General features: G+C 31.6%; 2 protein-coding genes across 3 annotated transcripts; both read left to right on the top strand.

The window, feature by feature from the left end:
* The first annotated feature begins 3914 nt into the window (after nucleotides 1-3914).
* Nucleotides 3915-10281, top strand: LOC124936716. 2 transcript variants are annotated; one of them, XM_047477236.1, is made up of 13 exons: nucleotides 3915-4064; nucleotides 4429-4527; nucleotides 4714-4841; nucleotides 4943-5096; nucleotides 5166-5275; nucleotides 5540-5623; nucleotides 5711-5759; nucleotides 5858-5949; nucleotides 6405-6537; nucleotides 6782-6861; nucleotides 6939-8302; nucleotides 8986-9111; nucleotides 9318-10281. In XM_047477236.1, the coding sequence occupies exons 2-13, from the start codon at nucleotides 4435-4437 to the stop codon at nucleotides 9917-9919; spliced, it is 3015 nt and encodes a 1004-aa protein (XP_047333192.1). In that variant the 5' UTR covers nucleotides 3915-4064; nucleotides 4429-4434; the 3' UTR covers nucleotides 9920-10281. The 2 variants fall into 2 exon arrangements, with proteins under 2 accessions (XP_047333192.1, XP_047333191.1); XM_047477235.1 differs by having other exon boundaries at nucleotides 6399-6537.
* A 1305-nt stretch (nucleotides 10282-11586) lies between these two features.
* Nucleotides 11587-20728, top strand: LOC124934153 (ABC transporter B family member 25, mitochondrial-like). The gene is made up of 20 exons (XM_047474634.1): nucleotides 11587-12056; nucleotides 12137-12370; nucleotides 12491-12677; nucleotides 12846-12907; nucleotides 14870-14913; nucleotides 15362-15464; nucleotides 15758-15865; nucleotides 16461-16544; nucleotides 16641-16701; nucleotides 16966-17111; nucleotides 17199-17315; nucleotides 17452-17537; nucleotides 18008-18096; nucleotides 18247-18302; nucleotides 18777-18857; nucleotides 18958-19023; nucleotides 19127-19219; nucleotides 19826-19890; nucleotides 20143-20278; nucleotides 20386-20728. Exons 1-20 carry the CDS (start codon nucleotides 11778-11780, stop codon nucleotides 20527-20529), a joined length of 2241 nt encoding a protein of 746 aa, XP_047330590.1. The 5' UTR covers nucleotides 11587-11777; the 3' UTR covers nucleotides 20530-20728.
* Nucleotides 20729-21413: the final 685 nt, after the last annotated feature.

Here is a 21413-nt window from a genome sequence, read left to right as displayed (position 1 = left end):
CAACAAATTATGTGTATGGTTAATTGTTAAATGTGTTTGCGGGTTATGTGTTTAATCCACGGGGTTAGTATCACTTCAAAGAAAAAGCGGAACTTAGCATTCTAAAAAAACAATAAAGAGTCTCAAACTGTGAGGTTTAAAATAAGCGGTCCGAAATCTAAATTTCTCGCAATAAATAACCTCAATCTCTCCATTTGGGCATTTAAATTACAAAATGCATTTAAATTATGTAATTATATATAAATATAAGTTGTATTCAACTCTTTTTTGTTTATATCACTCTAGCCTTCTTGAGGTCATGGGTTCGAGTCTGTGAGACGACAAGTTATGCATCCGGTCAAGTATGTTTGCGGGTTATATGTTTAACTCGCGATGATTAGTATCACTTCAAAAGAAAAGTGGAGCTCAACCTTCTAAAAAAATAATAAAGAGTCTCAAATTGTATGGTTTAAAAGAAGCCGTCCTAAATCTAAATCTCTCGCAATAAATAACCTCAATCTCACTATTTAGGCATTTAAAATATGAAATTGTATATAAATATAAGTTGTATTCAACTTTTCTTAAAAAAAATCCATTTCATCACATATAAAGTTGAACATAGAATCATAACAATGTAGGATCTCTTTATGAATGTACAATAGTGTGTGAGATATTCAAACAAAAAAAACTTATCTAATATATCTATTAGATCATGTATAAAGTTGAATGTATAATCATAAAGTATAACTAGTATAATATAATGGAATTAAAATTATAAAATAGATCACTAGGTAATTATAATTAAATTTAAATAATATTTTTATTTAAAATGTCTCTATATATACTCATTCTGACCTTATAAACAAGTTATTACACTACCACAAATTATAAATCTCCTTAAAATAGAATAATATTAATAATTTATACCTTTATTTTATGGGATTTTGCAATGATTTTAAAGGGTGGTTATATTTTTTATTTAAAAATATATTGATGATTTTCTTTGTTTCTCGAATTATTTATTTCACAATGTGAATCGACAATTTGTTATATATTTTGAATTTAATAAGTTAGTACGACTATTCAAAGTTAAAACTATTATTCTCACTTTAAAGTGTTTTTGGGTGAAAATTAAAAATTAAACAATAGATATACCACTTAAGTTATCATAGTATAGTTAGTAATACATTATTTATACGTGAAGTTAATGGACATTTAAATTTATTCTTTTACAATATTTTAGATGAAAAAATTACATAAATCATTGAGCGAAAATAGTTTAAAAAAAAAATTATAAGAGAGTACAAAGTTATAATTTTATAATAACCTTTAATTTTAAAATATATATAATAAAATAAATAGATATCAATATATCCTTATTGGATTTAATTGTCAATTAGAAAGTGAATTAGAATTTGAAAATTGTTATCTAGTGACAAGGGAAAAAAGATTTGTGGAACTTATATAAGATCATGTGATATCAAGTTAAATTATTAACTCAAATATGTAATGTATCAAGTTATTTCAATACTTTATAATATTTTATTTTATTTTTTCCATATACTCTATTTAAGGTGTTTATTATTTAAATATAATAATCAAAACACTATTACTTTATTTCATTTTAAAAAATATTATATATCAAGTATTTTTAATCAAATAAATCATTTTGGTCATAATCAAAACATCAATAATGTTATTTAAATAACTTCTATTCTAACAAACCCTATTACAAACAAATTATATAAACACATACTTATATAATCATATTTGTTCTATTCCCGTTCAACTACTGTTCAACTAATGATAAAACAAAAAATATCGCAAGAAAAAGGGCAATTCATCATCGTAGGTCTTGTTTGGTCGGAATTTTTAAATAATCTCAACATAATCAAACATCATTTTACTTTTTCATTGTAATGAATAAGATCATTCAATTCATCAGCTAAAATACTATTTATTTATTAATTATATATTAATATATTGTAAGTCTTTTTATAATTAAAAAAAATTACTTCATAAAAATCAACTCCATACTTTTTTAAATGATATATATTAAACATCCATTTAAATCAATATAAATAAGATACTTAACCACAAAAAAAGAAATATATTTTTTTTTAAGTTCAAACTTATATCAGATTGGGTGTTGAAATATAAAAGCCAATATATGATAAAGTTATAATAAATGTAAATTTATAATTTAGATGCACATATGAAAATGAGTTGGACAGTAGTATCCAAGTTAGAGTAATTAGAAGTTCAATCATATTTCATAAAATTATTATATTTTATTGGGCCTCTTTTAAATTATTAAAATAATAAGTAAAAATGTTCACTTTTAAAAATAATAAAAGTACAAAATTGTGAGTGATTTTGATAATTATAAAAGTGAAAGAAATAGTTTGAAATAAATTAAAAAGTACAAAATAAAAGTTATTTTTTATTCAATATAAAAAATGTAATTTATTTATATGAAACTTTTTAGGTAAAAAGTTAATAAAACATATTTTTTTATATAACTTTTAGATAATGTTACCCAAAAAAAAATTGCCAAATGACAAATTTTCTTTTAAGTTTTATCAAACTTAAAAATGTTTTTTCAAAAGTTCTATAAACAAAGTTGATTACTTGCCCCCCATCATCTAAATTACCAAAATATGTTTCTTGATTGTTATCAAATTATATTTTTCTATATTTATGCTTATAACACCATTTTCACTTAGAATATAGTATTGTTTCAAAAGATAAATAATAATAGGGAAAACAATGGGTCAAATATTTAATAATATTGTTGGCTAAAATAAGAAGTTCATAATGGTATATTAAGTTTTTAAAAAAATAGAAAAATGTAAACGCGCTAAATTGGATTAAGAAAGGAAGAAAATAATAGTCGACCCTACCGTTTTTGTTTCTATACTTTTTTTTTATATAAAATTTCGTTTTATTTCAAATATAAATGTTAATAGAACTAAGTGTTAATTGAAATTCAAATGTTTATCATAAAGCTCTCCATTTTTTCTTCCTAAGGTAGATTATTGTTCAATTTGAACCGCAATAAATAAATTGTGCGACTTTTGATTTCGTAAATCACTTATAGATGTATAGTTTATTTTTATCGATTCATTTAAGAATTATTGTTTTATCAATAAATAAATAATAATTTTCTGTAACATTTTAATTTGTTCTTAAAATTATTATACATATTTTAATTGTGTAATATATATATATATATATATATATATATATATATATATATATATATATATATATATATATATATATATATATATATATATATATAAAAGAAGTGGTGTTTGAAATTCTTATTATTCGTATATATCCAATTGTATTTTTTTTCTTCATTTGATTTTGAAGGACCATCAATACTTAGGTCTTGTTTGGAATAAAATTTTTAAGAAAATTTTATTATTTAAAAAAAATGACTTATAATAATTTTATTAGTATAAAGACTTAAAATATATTAATATACAACAATAAAATAATAAATAAAAATTTAAATATTTTTATTAATAAATTGAATTTTATAATAATTAAATTGATAAATAAAATAATATTTTTTAGTTTTGGTTATTCATACTTTCTATATAGATATAGTTGGATTTGGGCAATCTTTTATTTTAATTTATTTTTTTAAATATTTTTATTAGAGTATTTATTTGTACAAATGCTAAAAAGGCCCATATAAATATTATAAGTTTAATAGAAAAATGAATATTTTATAAAAATATAAGTTTTAAAATGGGCCCAATGGTAATCCTATGATTAGAGTGTAGTTTGATTTGGAGTATTTAAGTATATAAGATAAAAAACAAATTAAAAAACTAATAAAAATAATTGTGTTATTATATAATATAAAATAAAATAATACCAAACAAGGTATAAGGTCATGAAACCACAACCACCTAAATACGACAGTGACAGCAACGCACTTGAAAGCTTGAAAAGGCCATCCGAAGCTCCAAGCCGACCCTCTGCTCACTTTCTCTCTCTTCTTCTTCTTCTGTAGAATCTCATCCTCTCCGCGGTTTGCTCTTCCTTCATCATCATCCATCATCCCAGGCGTAAGTCTTCAAGCTCTAATCTCGCAACATAATTCATCGTTCTTTCATCTCCTAGATTCGATCTCTATTTCTCATCCAAATCGTAAGATTTGATCAAATCCTCTAGGTTTTGTCAATTCTAGGTTGTAACTCGACAGCTATGTCAATACATGCAATCGATTTTCACTTGATTGCATGTCGAACCTGTTAATCTTCAACGCCACTCTTGATTTTGTTTTCGCAGCTCGATTCATCTTTTAAACTCTTGTTCTTTTGTTGTTTCTTAGATTGATTTGGATTCCTTTTGTCATGAATAAGTGAATAGGTACGACCTGATTTACATAAGACTGGTTGTTCTTTACATTTTATTGGACTTCACTTGTAGGCAATCATGAGTGAAGAAGGAGAAAAGACTTGTCCACTTTGTGCTGAGGAAATGGATTTGACAGATCAACAACTCAAGCCTTGTAAATGCGGTTACCAGGTTAGGAATCTATTTCTGTTTATTGAATGGTTTGCATGCTTCGAAATTCATTAAGAACTTTCAGAGTTTTGGTCTAGACAGGTTGTTAGGAGAAGGAACTCTATATTGATTAATTGAATCTGATGAACTTCTGTTGCCATTGCATGGTCAATCTACTATTTGGTAACTTTGTCTGCTTGTCTTCAGATCTGTGTTTGGTGCTGGAATCACATAATGGAGATGGCTGAGAAGGATGAGACAGAAGGGAGATGTCCTGCTTGCCGATTTCCTTATAACAAGGAAAAGGTTGTAGGCTTGGCAAAAAAATGTGAAAGGTTGTCATCCATGGAGATATTTATCTATCAGAATCTCTTTTCAGATTTATTTTCTACTTCTTATTTGAAGATGGCGTCAATGTGACGGTTACAATTGACAGGTTGGTTGCTGAGATGACTATGGAGAAAAAAATGAAGACACATAAGGCAAAACTCATCTCAGCTGAAGCAAGGAAGCTACTTAGTAGTGCACGAGTGATTCAAAGGAATCTCGTATATGTTGTTGGGTTGCCTCTAACTTTAGCGGATGAAGAGGTGTGTAATGTATATTATCTTTTGTGCTTCTACTTCTTTGATTTAAAGGTTTTATCATGATTTTCACAGATCCTCCAGTGTAAGGAATACTTTGGCCAGTATGGAAAGGTGCTAAAAGTGTCCATTTCTAGGACAGCATCTGGTGCAATTCAAAATGGTGCAAACAATTCTTGCAGTGTGTAAGTGTTTCATTGAGAATGAGAGAGTTTTTTTTTTTCTTTCAAAACTTGAAGTTGTTTTAAAAAAGTGATCCTCGGTCTCAAATGTTTGATTGTGCAAATGTGATGCTACAATATTTTGATTGTACTGGGAAATGGGGAAGTTTGATGGTTATGTTTCCAAAGCATAATTTTTATCTTTGCTAAATGTGGCATATCCTTATCTATTAGCTTATTTCTTCTTGAAAGTTTGGCTTGCACAGTTGCTAATATTATGTCTCCCAGGTATATTACTTACTCAAAAGAGGAGGAAGCGATTAGATGTATTCAGTATGTGCATGGGTTCGTGCTGGAGGGTAGACCTTTAAAGTAAGACTATGGACTGAAGATTGTGATCAAATATTAAGTTTATTCTCTATCATATTATTTATGGAGAATTTGAAATATGTGTCACAGGTCATGCTTTGGAACCACAAAATATTGTCACGCATGGCTGAGAAATGTGGTATGATACTTGAAACCTTTTAGTATTTGTCTGTAGTTTATAATTCTTGTTGGAACGGGCTAGTTCTTATTTAATCAAATAATTTTTTCTTGACACAGACTTGCAACAACCCAGCTTGTTTGTATTTGCATGAGGTTGGTTCACAAGACGATAGTTTCACTAAAGATGAAACCTTATCTGCCTATACAAGGTACTTTTGACCATGCGATCCAATCTGATTGTTGCTTCATGTTCTTACGTTTCTATTGATTAATATTTGATCACAAGTTCTTATGAAGACACGTGCTATCAAGTGCATGAATGAATGAAGTAACAAGAAATATAGTCTGTGAATTTCATTTTTTTTCATCTTTAAAAAGGTTGAACGAGTATGGAGTTTGAAAGCTTGCATAAAATAAGGAACTAATCTTTTTGCCCTTTCTATCCTATGGTTCAATAGTGTGAAGTACATGCTGATATACATGGATAGTATTATCCTACTGGATATATATTTGTTTGACTTTGGTTTGCTTTCATTATTATGTCTAAGCCTGTGGTCTCCTAAACGAATGATATTCATTTTATTGGGACTTTTTCTCGTTCATGGATACTTAATGAAGGTTTCTTTAGTCTAGCTAATTAACTTTAGTTGTTCTGAAGGAGTAGGATTCTTCAAATTACTGGTGCTACACATATTATGCAACATCGTTCAGGGAATAAGTTACCACCTCCTGCAGATGACTACGACCATAGCAGCTCCACGTCCTCAGGAAAACCTATGAGTAAAAGTGCTATAACTGTAAGACTTTCTATGTTCATCATTCTCATGTCTAGATTTGACGTTAGGGGAACCCATTCTTTCAGTTGGACACAACGTTGTTAATGATGTATCAATAATACATTTGCAAGTGGCTGAGGTCAGCCTCATACATGTGTTTTTGTTGCCACTGTGCAAGTTGTACTCTATAATTTGCATTTTTTTATTGTGCTATTGCAGTAATTTTTTTGTTTGTACTGATTCCATCTTATCATCTGAGTGGCAGAATACAATAGCCAGTGTTAAAAGTTCTCTGCCAAATGGTGGTTCTAGTCACTCTCTTGCATCACAGTCTTCATCACCATGGTATGCTAAATGGTTCTGTCTCATCTCTAGTTCTCTCTGTTCATTGATCATGATAACTGTTTGTTTTAATGTATCAGGGGACCACCCAGTTTAACAATTCCCAATGGGAATATAAAACGGATGCCTGAAACTAGAAGTGGTTCAATGACTTCTATAGATGTTGCAGCAACAAGTCAAACTCAGTTTCAAGAAGATGGGAAAAAGGGCTTGACAATACTAAATAGAAGTGAATCTGAGCCAATAGAATCAGTTACAAATGCAGACAGTAGAACCCCTTCTTCTAATGGAACTCCTACAACAGGAACGCCTGCTATGTCAAATAACAGTCAGTTGAAATTTTCACTGGAATCTAAAGTTAAACATGAAAGCACGGAAAATATTACGAAGTCTGTTGTTAACGTTACTGAGGGTTCTCTCTCTGAAAAGAAGCAGCATGTTTCTTCCTCCAAAGGAAAGGTTAAGGATTCGTCCTCCAGTATGTTGTCATCAATGGTCAATGGAGACATTGAAGATACTAGTGATCGTGTGCGGCAACAACAGAACCTTGAGGAATTGCCTTCAGAAGAATCCTTGTCATCAGTTGCGACTGTGAGGAATAATGTGGAATTAGTTGATGAAAATTGCATGTCTGTTGAGCAAGACTGGCCTGAGACAGTTGTAAATTCAGAACCATCCATAGAACATGACGAGTTTGAAGAAGATTTACGACATTTTGAGAACCAAAGACTTAAAGATCCGGAAGTCACTCGAACAAATGGTTTCATGAGTCCTTCCCATATTTTTCATGTTCCAAATCATCATAGAGATCAAGCTGAGCAGTTAGAAGCTCAAGTTTTTGATAAGAGATTTAAAACATCACCTTTTCCTCTTCAATCCAGTACATCAGCAACCAACCTTGAAATTTTGCTAAATAAGCAACCCATTGTTTTAGATCAAGCAGCAGCTAGTAGTCATTCAATGCACATGCAAAAAACTGAAGTTCAATTCAGAGATATTGATGATTGCAGCCTAGGGTCTGGGGCAATGGGAGAGAGCAATATAATATCAAGTATTTTATCTATGGACTTTGATTCATGGGATACATCACTAAAGTCCTCCAAAAATTTGTCTAAATTATTTAGTGAAAGTGATAATGATAATGATCAGGTAAATCTAAAATTATCTAGTTCCTTACGAGGGCAAAACAGTAGTCAATCTAGATTCTCTTTTGCAAGAAATGATGATTCTAGGTATGAAGCATCTCATCTTAGACCATCACCAAGTCGCAATGGTCAGCAACCTAGCTCGGATCACTTGTCGGTCCATGACTTTTCAAGAAGCAGAGATATGTCTTTAGCTACTAACCTTGGTGGTTTTAATAATGTTCCCTCAAATGCTTACTTCCATGACTCTGACATTTTTAGCAGCGGTTATCCTCATTTATCTTCTAATAAGTTATCAGGTCAGTTACCTTCATTACCAACTATTTAGCTGTCATTTTTTTTTCATATGAAGCATTCTTCTAGTGCACATTTATTTTAATAATTTGACTATTTGGAAACTAATATTGTCTCAATGTTTGTCACAGTCACAATTTCATTGGAAATGTAAAGTTAAAATTGAAACTGTTTTTTGGCTTAAGATATTCTTTGTATCACGATGAATATTTTTTTTTAGATTATAGTGTGTGATTTTTGGTACTTCACTTGGTATATAAATCATTTTCTATATCATGATCCAAATTATAGTGTAACTTTTTGGTTTATAGATTTTCTTTTTCTCTATATTATTATTTTGATAATGATCTTGTTATTTTTCAGATCAAATGTAGATTATTTAAGATCATGATCATCATAAAAAAATTGATACCAAAACAGCCAACTGATAACTGAATTTTGTGTTTTCCATGTGCATCATTAGTAAAGCATTTCATGCCATTTACTTGTTATGATTGGGTATACCTATCATAGAATGGCTAAGATGAAGATCTAATGGCTGACTGTTGCTAGTTATAGAATAAATTCAAGCCTAATTGTAACTTCTCCTCCATCTATTTTTCTTCAATTTAACTTTCTTCGTGTTTCTCAATCTCTGTTGTTCATGCTTAATTTATGTAATGATAATATTTTGAATGCTTGTATACAGTTTCAAGAGCTCAAACTTCAGCTCCTCCGGGATTTTCAGCTCCCAGCAGATCACTTCAACCGCCGCCCCCTGGCTTTGGTGCACAAGAAAGAATGGAACAGCCTCTTGACCACCATCACATGTCTGGTCAGTTCAGTTTTTTATTTTGAAAAACATCATTGTTTGATGAAAAAGTGAATTATCTAGGCTTATTTCGGTTAAATGAAAAAGGGTGTTTTTAGTTGATGAAGCGATGAATGATGGGATAGGTGTTATTTGGATTAAATCAATGTGTTTCAATTCTAAAAAAGAAGAGTTTTCACTTTTCATTAAACATTTTTTTTTCTTGATAGGGAATCACTTTCTGGGCGTATCATCCTTATTGGGAAACTCTTATCATCAGTCACCACCTAAGTCGAATGGAAGCAGTGTTATAGATAACGAATTCATGGATCCCGCCATTATGGCAGTTGTGGATGAAAGACTTCCTGGTGGGATTCGTAATGGGTTGAGTTACCACCACCATTCACAATCGAATGCCTTAAAAAACGAAGCGAGACTTCAATTACTGATGCAAAGATCAGCTGTCCCTCCCTTACAAAACCAGGGAATGGTCGAAACATCCCAAATGGGAAACAATGGCTATTTTAATTTGAACGATGCTTATAGTAGGTTGATGGTCAGTGGGGAACAAAATCATATCTCGTATCCACAACAACTCAACCAACTTAACCACCATCAGCAGCAGCAGCATCAGCAACTTCAGCAGCCGCAGCAGCAACAACAGCAAAATAGATCGAACCTCATGTCTAAAGGTCTGTGGGATGGGTGGAACGAGATTTCCAGCAGAAACGACAGATTGGGTGGTGTTAACAAATTCTTCAACGGATATGAGAATTCGAATTTCCGAATGGGGTCGGAGAATCTGTACAATGGGTCATATGGAAACTGTTGATGAGAATCGCGATTGGGGGAAAGGTTCATCTTTCCTGTTTGGGGTCATAGAAACCGGCGTTTGAAATCCTAAGGATCTCGAGGAGGAATGGGAGAGAACCGGACCGACAATGGCAGACCTAGTACTACACCTTGCTTTGGCTTTTTGCAATTCTGTTATGAATTTTGGTGGCAACACCCTTTAGAGAATTGCAGGCATGGTTTTGGTTGATTGATGATAAAAAGATGTTTTTGCATTCATTTGTTTGTTTGCATATAGAAGAAGAATTGTCAAATCTTTGGACTTTGTGGTATTTATTGCTGGTCTTAAAACTTGGTGTCATCCCATATTCCAACTGAAAAAAGACATTTTTAGTTTTTTTTATTATAACTAATTGTCTGGTTTCATTTCATTTTATAATTAAATGGCCTATTATTATTTTAAAATAAGTGTTGTTTTCTAGAGAAAATATGAAATTGATGAATCTATTAATGTGCATATAGAAGTGAATTACATTGTAATTATATGGTTTCAAAGCATATCTAACAGAAAATCAATAAAGTAGATATAAGTTTCATATGATCACAACACTTTTCTACTTGATTTTGTTTTGGTTGATAAAAGTTTTTTTTCAATTACTCGATCATTATATAACTGTGAAATTTGTACAATTTTTAGATATTTTTTAAAATATTAGTCATCAAGAACCTCAATAATTAATAATATTATCCAAAAAAATAATTCTATAAGCAAATTAAGTTATATAAAAATATTAAAACTGACAGATTTGTCGGTAATGGCGGTTGAATCAGATCATAATTAAAATTTAGAAAATATACATAATTTATAATTGATACTTCAATATTTATCTTAATAATCCAATTTTCAAATCACAAAATTTCTATATATGACGTTGTTATTTATTTTTTAAAACAAATATATATAGTTTGATATTTATTTTTTAAAATAAAATTTATGTATAGTTATATTATTTAGTAATAATTTTTTACCAGGGAATAAAACCAATTGAAGTAACTAAACCAATTCTTTTTAATTTAAAAAAAACAATTTCATTGGTTTATACGTGTATTCTAATATATAAACCGATTCAATCAAGTCATTTACCCTCCTTACAAAATCTCATCCGGAGATCTTATTTTAAAAAGGAAACTATAAGTCAAGGCAGCATGGATAGGACTATTGAAGTTCAATTTGAAATCATTTCGCCTCCAGAATCTCTTGTGCATCCAGTTATCTTATGCGACGCATCCAAACCAGACGCCCAATTTGACCAATAAATACAATTAGATGAGAGAGTTAGATAGACGGTAAGAAGGAACTGACTTCATCAGCTGTTTTCGGTTCTTATTACTATGCTTTTTAATTGGACCGCACATTGTAAGAAAAAAATTTGTGTCTCTAGATTTTATTTAGACGATCTTGAAAAATTAAATATTGAGTTTTACTTGACTCGTTTGCAGTCATAGTCCAGTCTAGTTAAAAAATTAATTTAAGAAATTAAAATGTTGCAATTACATTTATTATATTGTTTAGTTGAGTTGAATGACAAAATTTTTTTTTTTTTGGTTAAGAATAAAAAAATTGTGAATAAAATTTTTTAATTTGACAATTAAAGAAAAAATTATGTAAAAAAAATAAAAATAAATAAAGTGAGCTGAAATCCTAGTTTTGGTCGTCTCTCTCTCTTGTGGTCGGAGAGAAGTTGATTTACAGATCGTCGGAGATGCTTTGTCTTCTTCTCAATTGCGTCTTCCACTTTTCCTTCTTCCTTTGATTTTCAATCCAGCTCCACACAACCTCTATCATGCACTCGTGCGCGCTTTTCAGCTCAATAAATTGATATATTCACCAGACTGCGATGGCTTCGAGGTGTTGCTTTAGGGCGAGCAGATTTCTCTTACAGAGAGGAAACAAAATGATGATTGCGAACTCTCACAATGTCTCCATCGCCGCTGTCACTCGTTTCCCTAGTTCCCGTCGCTTGACCTCTTGCCTGTCCGGCGGGAAAACTCTCCTTCACTATCATTTGACTACTTCTACTTCTATTACTACTACTACTACCAGGAGTACCTCTCATTTCTTCAAGCACCTGAAGGGTTTCATTTCTGATCCAAGTTCACGACCTTCAAATCCACAAGTAAGAAGAAGAAATTTCTGAATTATGCTGTATTGTGAAAAGAAAATTTGATTAATAATGCTTATGTGATGAAATTCCAGAACAAGGATTTTTCTGGGTTAGATGGACATGCTATGTTCTCCACATCAGCTGGAAATGACCAACCTAGTAAGATAGAGAAGAAGACTTCTGTGGTGAAAGGTGATGATACTTCTGGAGAGAATATACCCAACACGAAAATCCTTGCCACTCTAGCTAAATGTTTGTGGATGAAAGATAACCCTGAATTTCGGTTTAGGGTGATTGCTGCATTGGGTTTTCTGGTTGGAGCCAAGGTGGGTTACAATTTACAACTTACAAGTCTAGTTTTGTTGTTCATTTCTCTTAGTATTGATCAGGTTGAAGATATTTTCAATGGATTTAACTTGGGTTGTCAGTGAATGTCTGATCTTCAGGTTTTGAATGTTCAAGTGCCATTCCTGTTCAAGCTAGCTGTTGATTGGTTAACTACAGCAACTGGCAATGCTAGTTCCCTTTCTGCATTTACAGCAGCTAATTCAACCGCTTTAGCTCTCTTTGTAAGTCCTGTTGCTGTACTAATTGGATATGGTGTGGCACGGACAGGAGCGTCTGCTTTTAATGGTACTTCAATCAAAATATGTTATTTTCTTTTGGCGTAATTGAGTTAACTGGATCTGAATTTCTGTTTTCCCATAAATCGAGTTCAACTTTCACTCATGTTTTAGCGTTTGTGTAATTAGGTATAGTTTCTCGATAGTTGGCCTAATTTTTTTTACCTTGATGGTGTAGAGTTGCGAAGTGCTGTATTTGCAAAAGTGGCGTTACGTACAATCCGTTCTGTTTCTAGAAAGGTACGACGCTTTCACCCTTTTCCCCAGATTTATAGGAGATGTGTAGTTTCTTCATAGGTGAAAAACCATTTTCTTGTCAATTGTACTTAGCTTTATAAGTTTTTCATACACAAGGTCAACAAATTAGAGGATCGTTTCTGATACTTTTGTATTCAAATGATGAAATTTATGATGTATTTGCTTTTGAAAATGAGAACTAAGCATGTTCAGTATCTCGTTAAAAGTTCTAAATCTTTTTGATTGCTAATACCAGGATTTTTCCATTTTGCTAAAAATAAAGGAAAAAATGAAGCAAATTAAAGGATAAAAAAGAAGGAATTTAGTTTCATCTCCGACAAAATGAAGGAAAAGACTACAAAGTAGATGATATTTAGTGTGGACTTAAACTCCTCATAGCCTTATTTTGTAAAAAAATATTGTTTGTGAGACTTGTCTTTCATAAGGAGCTCATCCGTCAAATCGCTTCCTAATGGGACATGTAGGAAAACGTATTGAAAACACCCTTCATTTTCCTGCAATTGGCCACCACCATTGCAATTTAAATCCCCATATGGTATTGTGCTTCTGCATTGAATGATCTTAGATGTTACCTTCTAAAGGTTTAAAGATTCTTTAGCAAGGGATAATGACAAGAAAAGAAGAAGAGACAAACCCAGTAGTACTGAAGATAATTCGTCTTCCCTTTTTGATGATAATTATTACTGAACTGAGTTTTAAAAATGAGCTATCTAGTTAAAAAGAATAATGTCGATATCCACTAATATGATTTTTGTTAAAAAGAACTAGTTTGTGTTTTAGTTTGGAATTATTGTTGTTTGAAGATTAAGAATTTAGGAAAAAATCCTAGAGTTTAGTGGACAAGTGTTGATACAATAATTCATAGTTCTCTTGAGTGGAACGAGTCATATCTTGAAAGGGGTTAGAAAAGATAGAGAAGATTATTTCATTCTCCCAAGTCCAAACGTCTTTCGAAGAGAGGAAACAAACTCCAAAGCCTCAGCTTAAACTTGAGTGATTGGACCCAAGTGGAATCATTCAATGATTTGGAGAAACATCTTGAAGATAAGAAATCATATGGTACATTGTATCACTCAAGGGGGTATTATGTATTTTTGAATAAGGGTCATTAATTAATATCGTTGAGAAGAGGAACAAATTACATGAAAGCAAAAACAAAAGCTCAAAATGAGAAACTACAAGGGTTTCTCGTGCTAGCCTATGTTTTTTCATTTGTTTTGCTCAAATTTCTTTAATGTCCTTCCTTGTAGGCTAAGATGTGAGCCATTTCCTTATTCCTTTCTTTTTATTTCTTCTCTCCCTCTTCCTTGGAAACCGTCTTTTTTATGATTATCTTTTGAATTCACAACCTTTTCTAAACATCATTAATACAAGTTTACTTTTCCCAAAAAAGAATTTAGCCCTACCTGAACATTACAGTCATATTTTTTTGGTGATCATAGGATTTTGTCTCACTTTATGTGCAACATGAATGTTGCTGGGTTTGGCACAACAATTTTAGCTATTATATTTTTCTTTGTTAGTATACAAATGGTCAAAAAGTAAGAAAGCTAAGAACTTTTTGGAATACGAAGTTATTATTAACTTGTTAAGGAGTATAAGAGCAGTACTTCCCAAGTATCCCATTGTTCATGCTATGCCCTATTATATCTTATCGCATACAATGCTTTTTTTCCCTGATTTTTTTTAAGCTATAGGAAAATCTCTTGATGTTTACTTACAAAGTATCGTGCCTTAAAAAACACTTACCCGTTTCAAGTGTCTGGCTTATTAAATCATTCCATATAATCATTGTTTGAAATGCTTGCTTGAAAAAGTGTTATAATTATTTATACCCATTAGTCTCTAACTCTTCTATTGTCATATATCACAAGCCTGCTTTCTCTAAGATTTAAAACTGTGGCAAGTCCTAACACACTGATCTGTTGCTAATTATGTTTTCAGGTTTTTTCACATCTGCATGACCTTGATCTTCATTATCATCTTAGGTATGTTCTTGATCTCATGCGTTCACACCTTTAACTATCTCTTAAACATGGAAACCAGTCCTTTTATTCTTTGTTTAGTTAAAAAATATATAGATCATTTCAGATGAAGAAAGTTTAATGGAATTAAAATATGAGTGATGCACTGATGCTTAACCATCTGAAAACCTTTATTGTAAGCTAATAATTAATGGAAAGGATGTATGTTCCTTCCATCCTTATCAGATGCTGTACTCGTTGATCACTTATGGATAATGTAGTTGTTATAGGATATCTTCAGCTATACCACACTTGGTTCTTTTTCTATTGTAGTTTGGTGAAAAAAATTTGCCAAGTCCATCATCCTGCACACCTAGATGCTTGCAATTGTAGTAGATATATGGCTTGTAAAAATGTAAATTGTGCATTCTTGTCAAAAGCTATACCACACATGTGCTTTTCTCTTTTGCAGTCGAGAAACGGGGGCTCTTAACCGAACTATTGATCGTGGAAGTCGTGCAATAAACTTTATCCTTTCCGCCATGGTTTTCAATGTTGTACCTACCGTTTTGGAGGTATGATCTTGTTGCCTTGATTTTTGTCTGCATGATGGTTGAGTCAGACTGAATGATATTCAAGGACACTGTAATGTTGAATTTGTTTAATTATATTGATCTACTATCTCTATATTGTCCCTTTTCATTTTTATTCCTTATTTATTTCTTGTTTAGAGTGTTACATTACTCCAGGGAATAAACCCTGGTTTAAAAAAAGAAGATTATTGCTTGTTTATTAATAACTATGTTCCTTTTCCTTCAGTTTTTCTCCATCAATTTGATTTCAACAGATTTAACCTGTACCCCTCCAGATATCTCTGGTATCAGGTATATTGGCATACAATTTTGGAGCACCGTTTGCTTGGATCACATCACTTTCTGTTGCTGCCTATGTAGCTTTCACATTGGTTGTGACACAGGTTTTGATCTTTGTCTCTTATCATTAGCTCTCTTTCTTTCTGAACAGTTTCCTTTTTGTTACACTAATAGTTCAAGTAGTTGAGTACCTTGGTTTATATTTTAGTGTTGTGTGTAACATTAGTAGTAGGATATCTTAGTAGTAGTTTAAGGGTAGTATAGTAAGTAGTAGTATAAGGATAGTATGGTTATTAGTGGAGTAAGTTAGTAGCTTATTGGGTTTAGTAGCTTATAGTAGTAGAGTATCCATTATTTGGAGTTATGGTGAAATAGTATTGATTCCGGTTTATCTCCTCTAAAGGTCTAGGTCATTCTTCGTCTCATCTACATTTCCTTACAAATCCTAGATCTCTAGACTGTTAGGTAACATTGTGTTTATGTGCTATCAATCACTGGTTATCCTAGTGGCATTCACTGCAAATGTCAATTACCCCTTTGTATTTTTATTCTTCTGTTCACATTTCCAGCTTACACTGGATAAGTTCTGTATAGAATTGTTGTTTAAACAACAACTGGTCTATTGTCCTCTTTAGTTGATGAAACGTGGGAAAATTTTGAAATCTTAATAAATAATGATCACTTATGTTTCTTCTGCAGTGGAGAACAAAGTTCAGGAAAACCATGAATAAAGCAGATAATGATGCCAATACAAGGGCCATTGACTCACTTATCAATTATGAGGTGCAATGAAAATATGTAGCAGAATGTTTTGGATTTAGATCACTTAGTATCTTGCTTGTCATTGATCTTTTTTGATCTCCTTGTTTCCATTTTCAGACAGTCAAATACTTCAATAATGAAGTTTATGAAGCTGATAAATATGATGAGTTATTGGAGAGTAAGTTGATTTTCATCATGTAGTTGTTTACGGCTTAAACATGTCCGAAGATGGGAAGGAATGATTAAAATGTTGTAGGCAGTTGATGATGTCTGCTTTTTCTATACATATAAATTTGGTATTTTGATACAGTCTTGCCAATATGGCAAAAATGATGAATTCACATGTTTTCTCTTTTATGGACACTTAAGGAACCAATTTATCTGTTATTTGTTTTTTAAATAGAGAACTTTGATCAATTTAAGACGAGGCATTTTTTTTCAGAATATGAAGATGCTGCCTTGCAAACTCAAAGGAGCCTTTCGGTTTTGAACTTTGGCCAAAATCTGATATTTAGCACAGCTCTATCAACTGCTATGGTATTGTGTTCACATGGGATTATGAGTGGCAAAATGACAATTGGTGATTTGGTAATACCTGTATACTCTTAAATATTTGTAAACCTTTTCCTTAATCTTTGAAAAACTAATTTGGTTCATATTCATTGAAAATCCCAGGTTATGGTGAATGGGCTTCTTTTTCAGCTGTCTCTTCCATTAAACTTCCTTGGCAGTGTTTATCGTGAGACAATACAGAGTCTTGTTGACATGAAATCCATGTTTCAGTTACTTGAGGTACTTAGAAGCTTCTTTTTATTCATTTTCAGAATTAATGATGATATTGAGTATTGGAGCATAAGATATAGATGTCTTCTTTCTCATTTGGTTAGAAGGTCTGATTTACTTTCTGATTGAATGCTACCTTTTGCAGGAAAAAGCTGGCGTTCAGAATGAAGTTGATGCAAAGCCACTGGTTTTGAAGGGAGGTAGCATTCAATTTGAAAATGTTCACTTTAGGTAACTGTTTCTCTGTATTGCAATTTAAAAAATAAACTAATTTTAACTCATCATTAGTCTAATATGTATGAGTGTTGCAATCCGCTTTTCATTCATTCATAAGTGTGCATTACATAAAGAATAATTTCGAGGTTTGTGTGATATCAGTTGCTTGAATTTACTTTTGAAATTAATAATTGTATTTATTTTCACTCTTTGTTCTATAATTATTTGTTTGTTAAGATTTTACTTTCTTGTGTTTATTAATACAAACTTTAATTACAAAATAAATTAATAAATCTTTCTTAGATTTTGTGAAAAGAAGCGGTATGTCATTTTCTTTTTTTTTTGTTCCCAAGGGGGAAAGGGGAGGACTAAAACACTACAGATCTTGATGTATCTATGGTTTATTTTGTTTCCATGGGCATTTGGCTTTAATTCTTTTTGCATGTCTTGAAACTGATTTATATTCTTGATTTCTTTTCTTTCAGTTATCTATTGGACAGAAAGATTCTAGATGGTGTATCGTTTTCTGTTCCATCCGGAAAGAGTGTAGCAATTGTAGGAACCAGTGGCAGTGGTAAGCAATCATAGTGGTCATTGTACACCTTTGAAGCCCTTACACATCACTCTATATGAAGGTTCAATAAAATGATGTCTTCATATTGACAAGTATTATCTCATAAAGAAAGAGCTTTTAATGTTCATCTATAAATTGTTGGTTTTGCAGGCAAGTCAACCATTCTCAGATTGCTTTTCAGATTTTTTGACACTGATTCCGGAAATGTAAGATCCTCAGCATGCTTTGCTTGAAACTACTTTTTTATTTTATTTTATTGAGATGAAAAGTATAGAACCTTTTGTAATTTCATTGAATGATTAAAATGATAACATGAGTCCACATATATATTATTGTTTTTGAATTTAGGATGCTAGCACGACCCTCTTCAGTCATGACTCCCAATTAAACTTAGTGCATTCTTAGTGGAATCAAATAATAATAGGGCAATCCTAACTCTACAATAGTTTTAATTCTAATAATTATCCTTACCAACTAACTAAAATAAATAATTAAATATAATTATCTATTACCATTAATTTGACGGCCACATGTTTTCGTGTGATTGACCCTTATAAACCCCAATCTGTGTTTCGTATTACTAATCTGATCATGTGCTTTAGAAGCAGAACTTCATGTAAATTTCTGATAGAACTAAAGCATTTAATACTTACCTTGATTTAAACTTCCTGTCATGCCAGATAAGAATAGATGGTCAAGACATAAGAAATATAACTATGGAATCCCTCCGCAGATCCATAGGTGTTGTTCCTCAAGATACTGTGAGCTCTTTCTCCAGTTTCATCATCCTAACCCATTCTTTCTGATTTTCTTCATGTGGCATATTTATTGTATACTTAAATGATTTCTTTTAAAATATAGGTTCTCTTCAATGATACTATATTCCATAATATCCAGTATGGTCGTCTTTCATCGACAGAGGAAGAGGTTTTGCACTGGTTCTTCTGGAAACATTTAAAATATTCATTTACTTGTACGTTTTCAGAAAATAATAATAATTTTTTTACTCGTATGCTTCCTCAAATTCTAGGTGTATGATGCTGCTCGAAGTGCAGCAATTCATGACACTATCATGAAATTTCCGAACAAGTACTTAACCATGGTGGGAGAGCGTGGCCTGAAGGTGAGATGACCGATTTTAGTAATATTTTATCATCACTTCTTTTGCTCTCTCGAAGCAATCAAGACTTGCCTAGTTGTTGAAGATCTTATTCTTATTTGAGAAGCTAAGCGTTCAAACTTTTTACTATTATCAAAAAGAAAAACTCTTCTTTCTAAACCAGGAAACTCCTCTAACCGAGAGAAAATAAGCTATAGAAAAATGGATATTTGGATAAAGACGCCGTCTGGAAAAACATTTTCTTTTTTTTTCTTCTGGAAAAACTTTTTTTTGTGACCTGGGTTTTTGGGTGGTTAGCATGACCCCCCACCGTCATGACCCCCTTTAGATCAAAGGGTAGACAAGTGTTTCCAAATTGTCCATTTGCTTTGATTATAGTTTTTATTTGAGAAAGGAACCCATAGAAAAACGAAAAAGACGTGGATAAGTACCCACCCCATTTGGAAACACTTTTTCATTTTTTTGTATCTTGGATCCATATACAAAAACATTGGGAAAATTAAACTTAATTGGAGATAGATTCTAAAATTTATTTTTGTTTCTGGATATGCACTGATTATGCTTTTCATTTGGATGCGTGCAATTACATGATCCTTTTATTTGTTGAAGTTAAGTGGAGGTGAAAAGCAACGGGTGGCTCTAGCTCGTGCTTTCCTGAAAGCTCCGCCGCTTCTGTAAGTTCTCTTTTGCCAAACAGACAGAAAAAGTTATCTTAGAAGTTGCATCCACCTTTGTTAATTTTTCTTTTGAGAGAAAAAACCGCTGGGGGAAAAGTTATCCCTAAAAGATAAAAATAAACTCGCAAGCTACTTAGAAACCCTTGAGGGACCTGAGTATACAAAGATATGTATAGAGAAGTTGTAACCTTTGGTGTACACGTTGTAACAAATATTTCTTCTAATTTATTTATCTATTTATTAATGAAGGCTTTGCGACGAAGCAACAAGTGCTCTTGACAGCACAACAGAGGGAGAAATATTGAGTGCCTTGAAGTCTATTGCAAATAATCGAACTTCAATCTTTATAGCTCATAGGCTCACAACAGCTATGCAATGTGACGAGGCAAGTGTTCTTCAATTTTCTTTTCCTATCAATTCATCATATCACGAATCACGATCTTCCTTACTGTTTGTATTCATACGCGTTCTACATAAATTCGATTGTTACAGATAATAGTTCTGGAGAATGGGAAGGTAGTAGAACAAGGCCCCCATGAAGCTCTTTTATTAAAGGCGGGTAGATATGCTCAATTATGGGGGCAGCAGAATAGCACTGTTGATGGACTTGATGCTGCCATCAAATTGGAGGCTTGAAAGTTGAAACTTATACAAATTAAACTGATTCAAATGTAATCTTTATTCTCTATTCAGACATCTAAATTTGATGTGTGGATTGTCCATTTTGTAATAGTACATTGCTATACAAATAAAGGTTTGGTTATCTAAACAGTTTCAATAAGAAATCAACATTGTAATTTGTTTGTTTTAAAGTCTATTTGGAGATTTGTTGCCTTGTTGGGTTTGAGATTTTGGTCCCCCACCCCCATTTGTTACAAAAGTTTCGGATCTGGATGAGATCATGTTTGAGCAATACACAAATTCAAAAACTTATTGGTTTATTACAAATTGAAATTATTTTAACTCATTGGTAACTCAAGTGGTAAAGTTGGTGTCTAAGAAATTAAAAGATACGAATTTGATTCTCACTTAGAATTACAATTTTGCGTTTTACTCAAAAACGTCTTAACCTGAAGTGTGCAATTAAAACGTCTTTGAAGGTCATATTATATTTATGGGGTTGTGTTTGATTCCTAAATTATAAGAAATGAACATATTTTTAAAATTGGATCTGAACTAACTTCAGAGTATATATTATTCAAGTGACAAGAACATGTGTCTAAGAAATCAAATGCTACGAGTTCGATTTCTATTTAAAACACTCTAATTTGAAGTGAATACAAAATTTTGATTACAAAAACGTAGGTAAAAATAGAGATCAAACAATTCTATCGATCGTCATGAGATAAATTGAAAATTAGAATGGAGTATTTTAATATTCTAGTTATAATTTTTATAAGTGATTTTTTATTTTAAAAATAAGATTGATTTATTTTTACCAAATAAATAAAAAAATAAATAAAAAAATTGAGAGTATCTAAAATATAGGGTTGGATGTGGTCTGAAATAGAAAGTATTGG

The sequence above is a fragment of the Impatiens glandulifera genome, chromosome 4, assembly GCF_907164915.1.
Source record: "Impatiens glandulifera chromosome 4, dImpGla2.1, whole genome shotgun sequence".
NCBI classification, from domain to species: Eukaryota; Viridiplantae; Streptophyta; class Magnoliopsida; order Ericales; family Balsaminaceae; genus Impatiens; species Impatiens glandulifera.
Note: the sequence above shows the minus strand (reverse complement) of the source record. Positions and strands in the feature narration are given on the sequence as shown.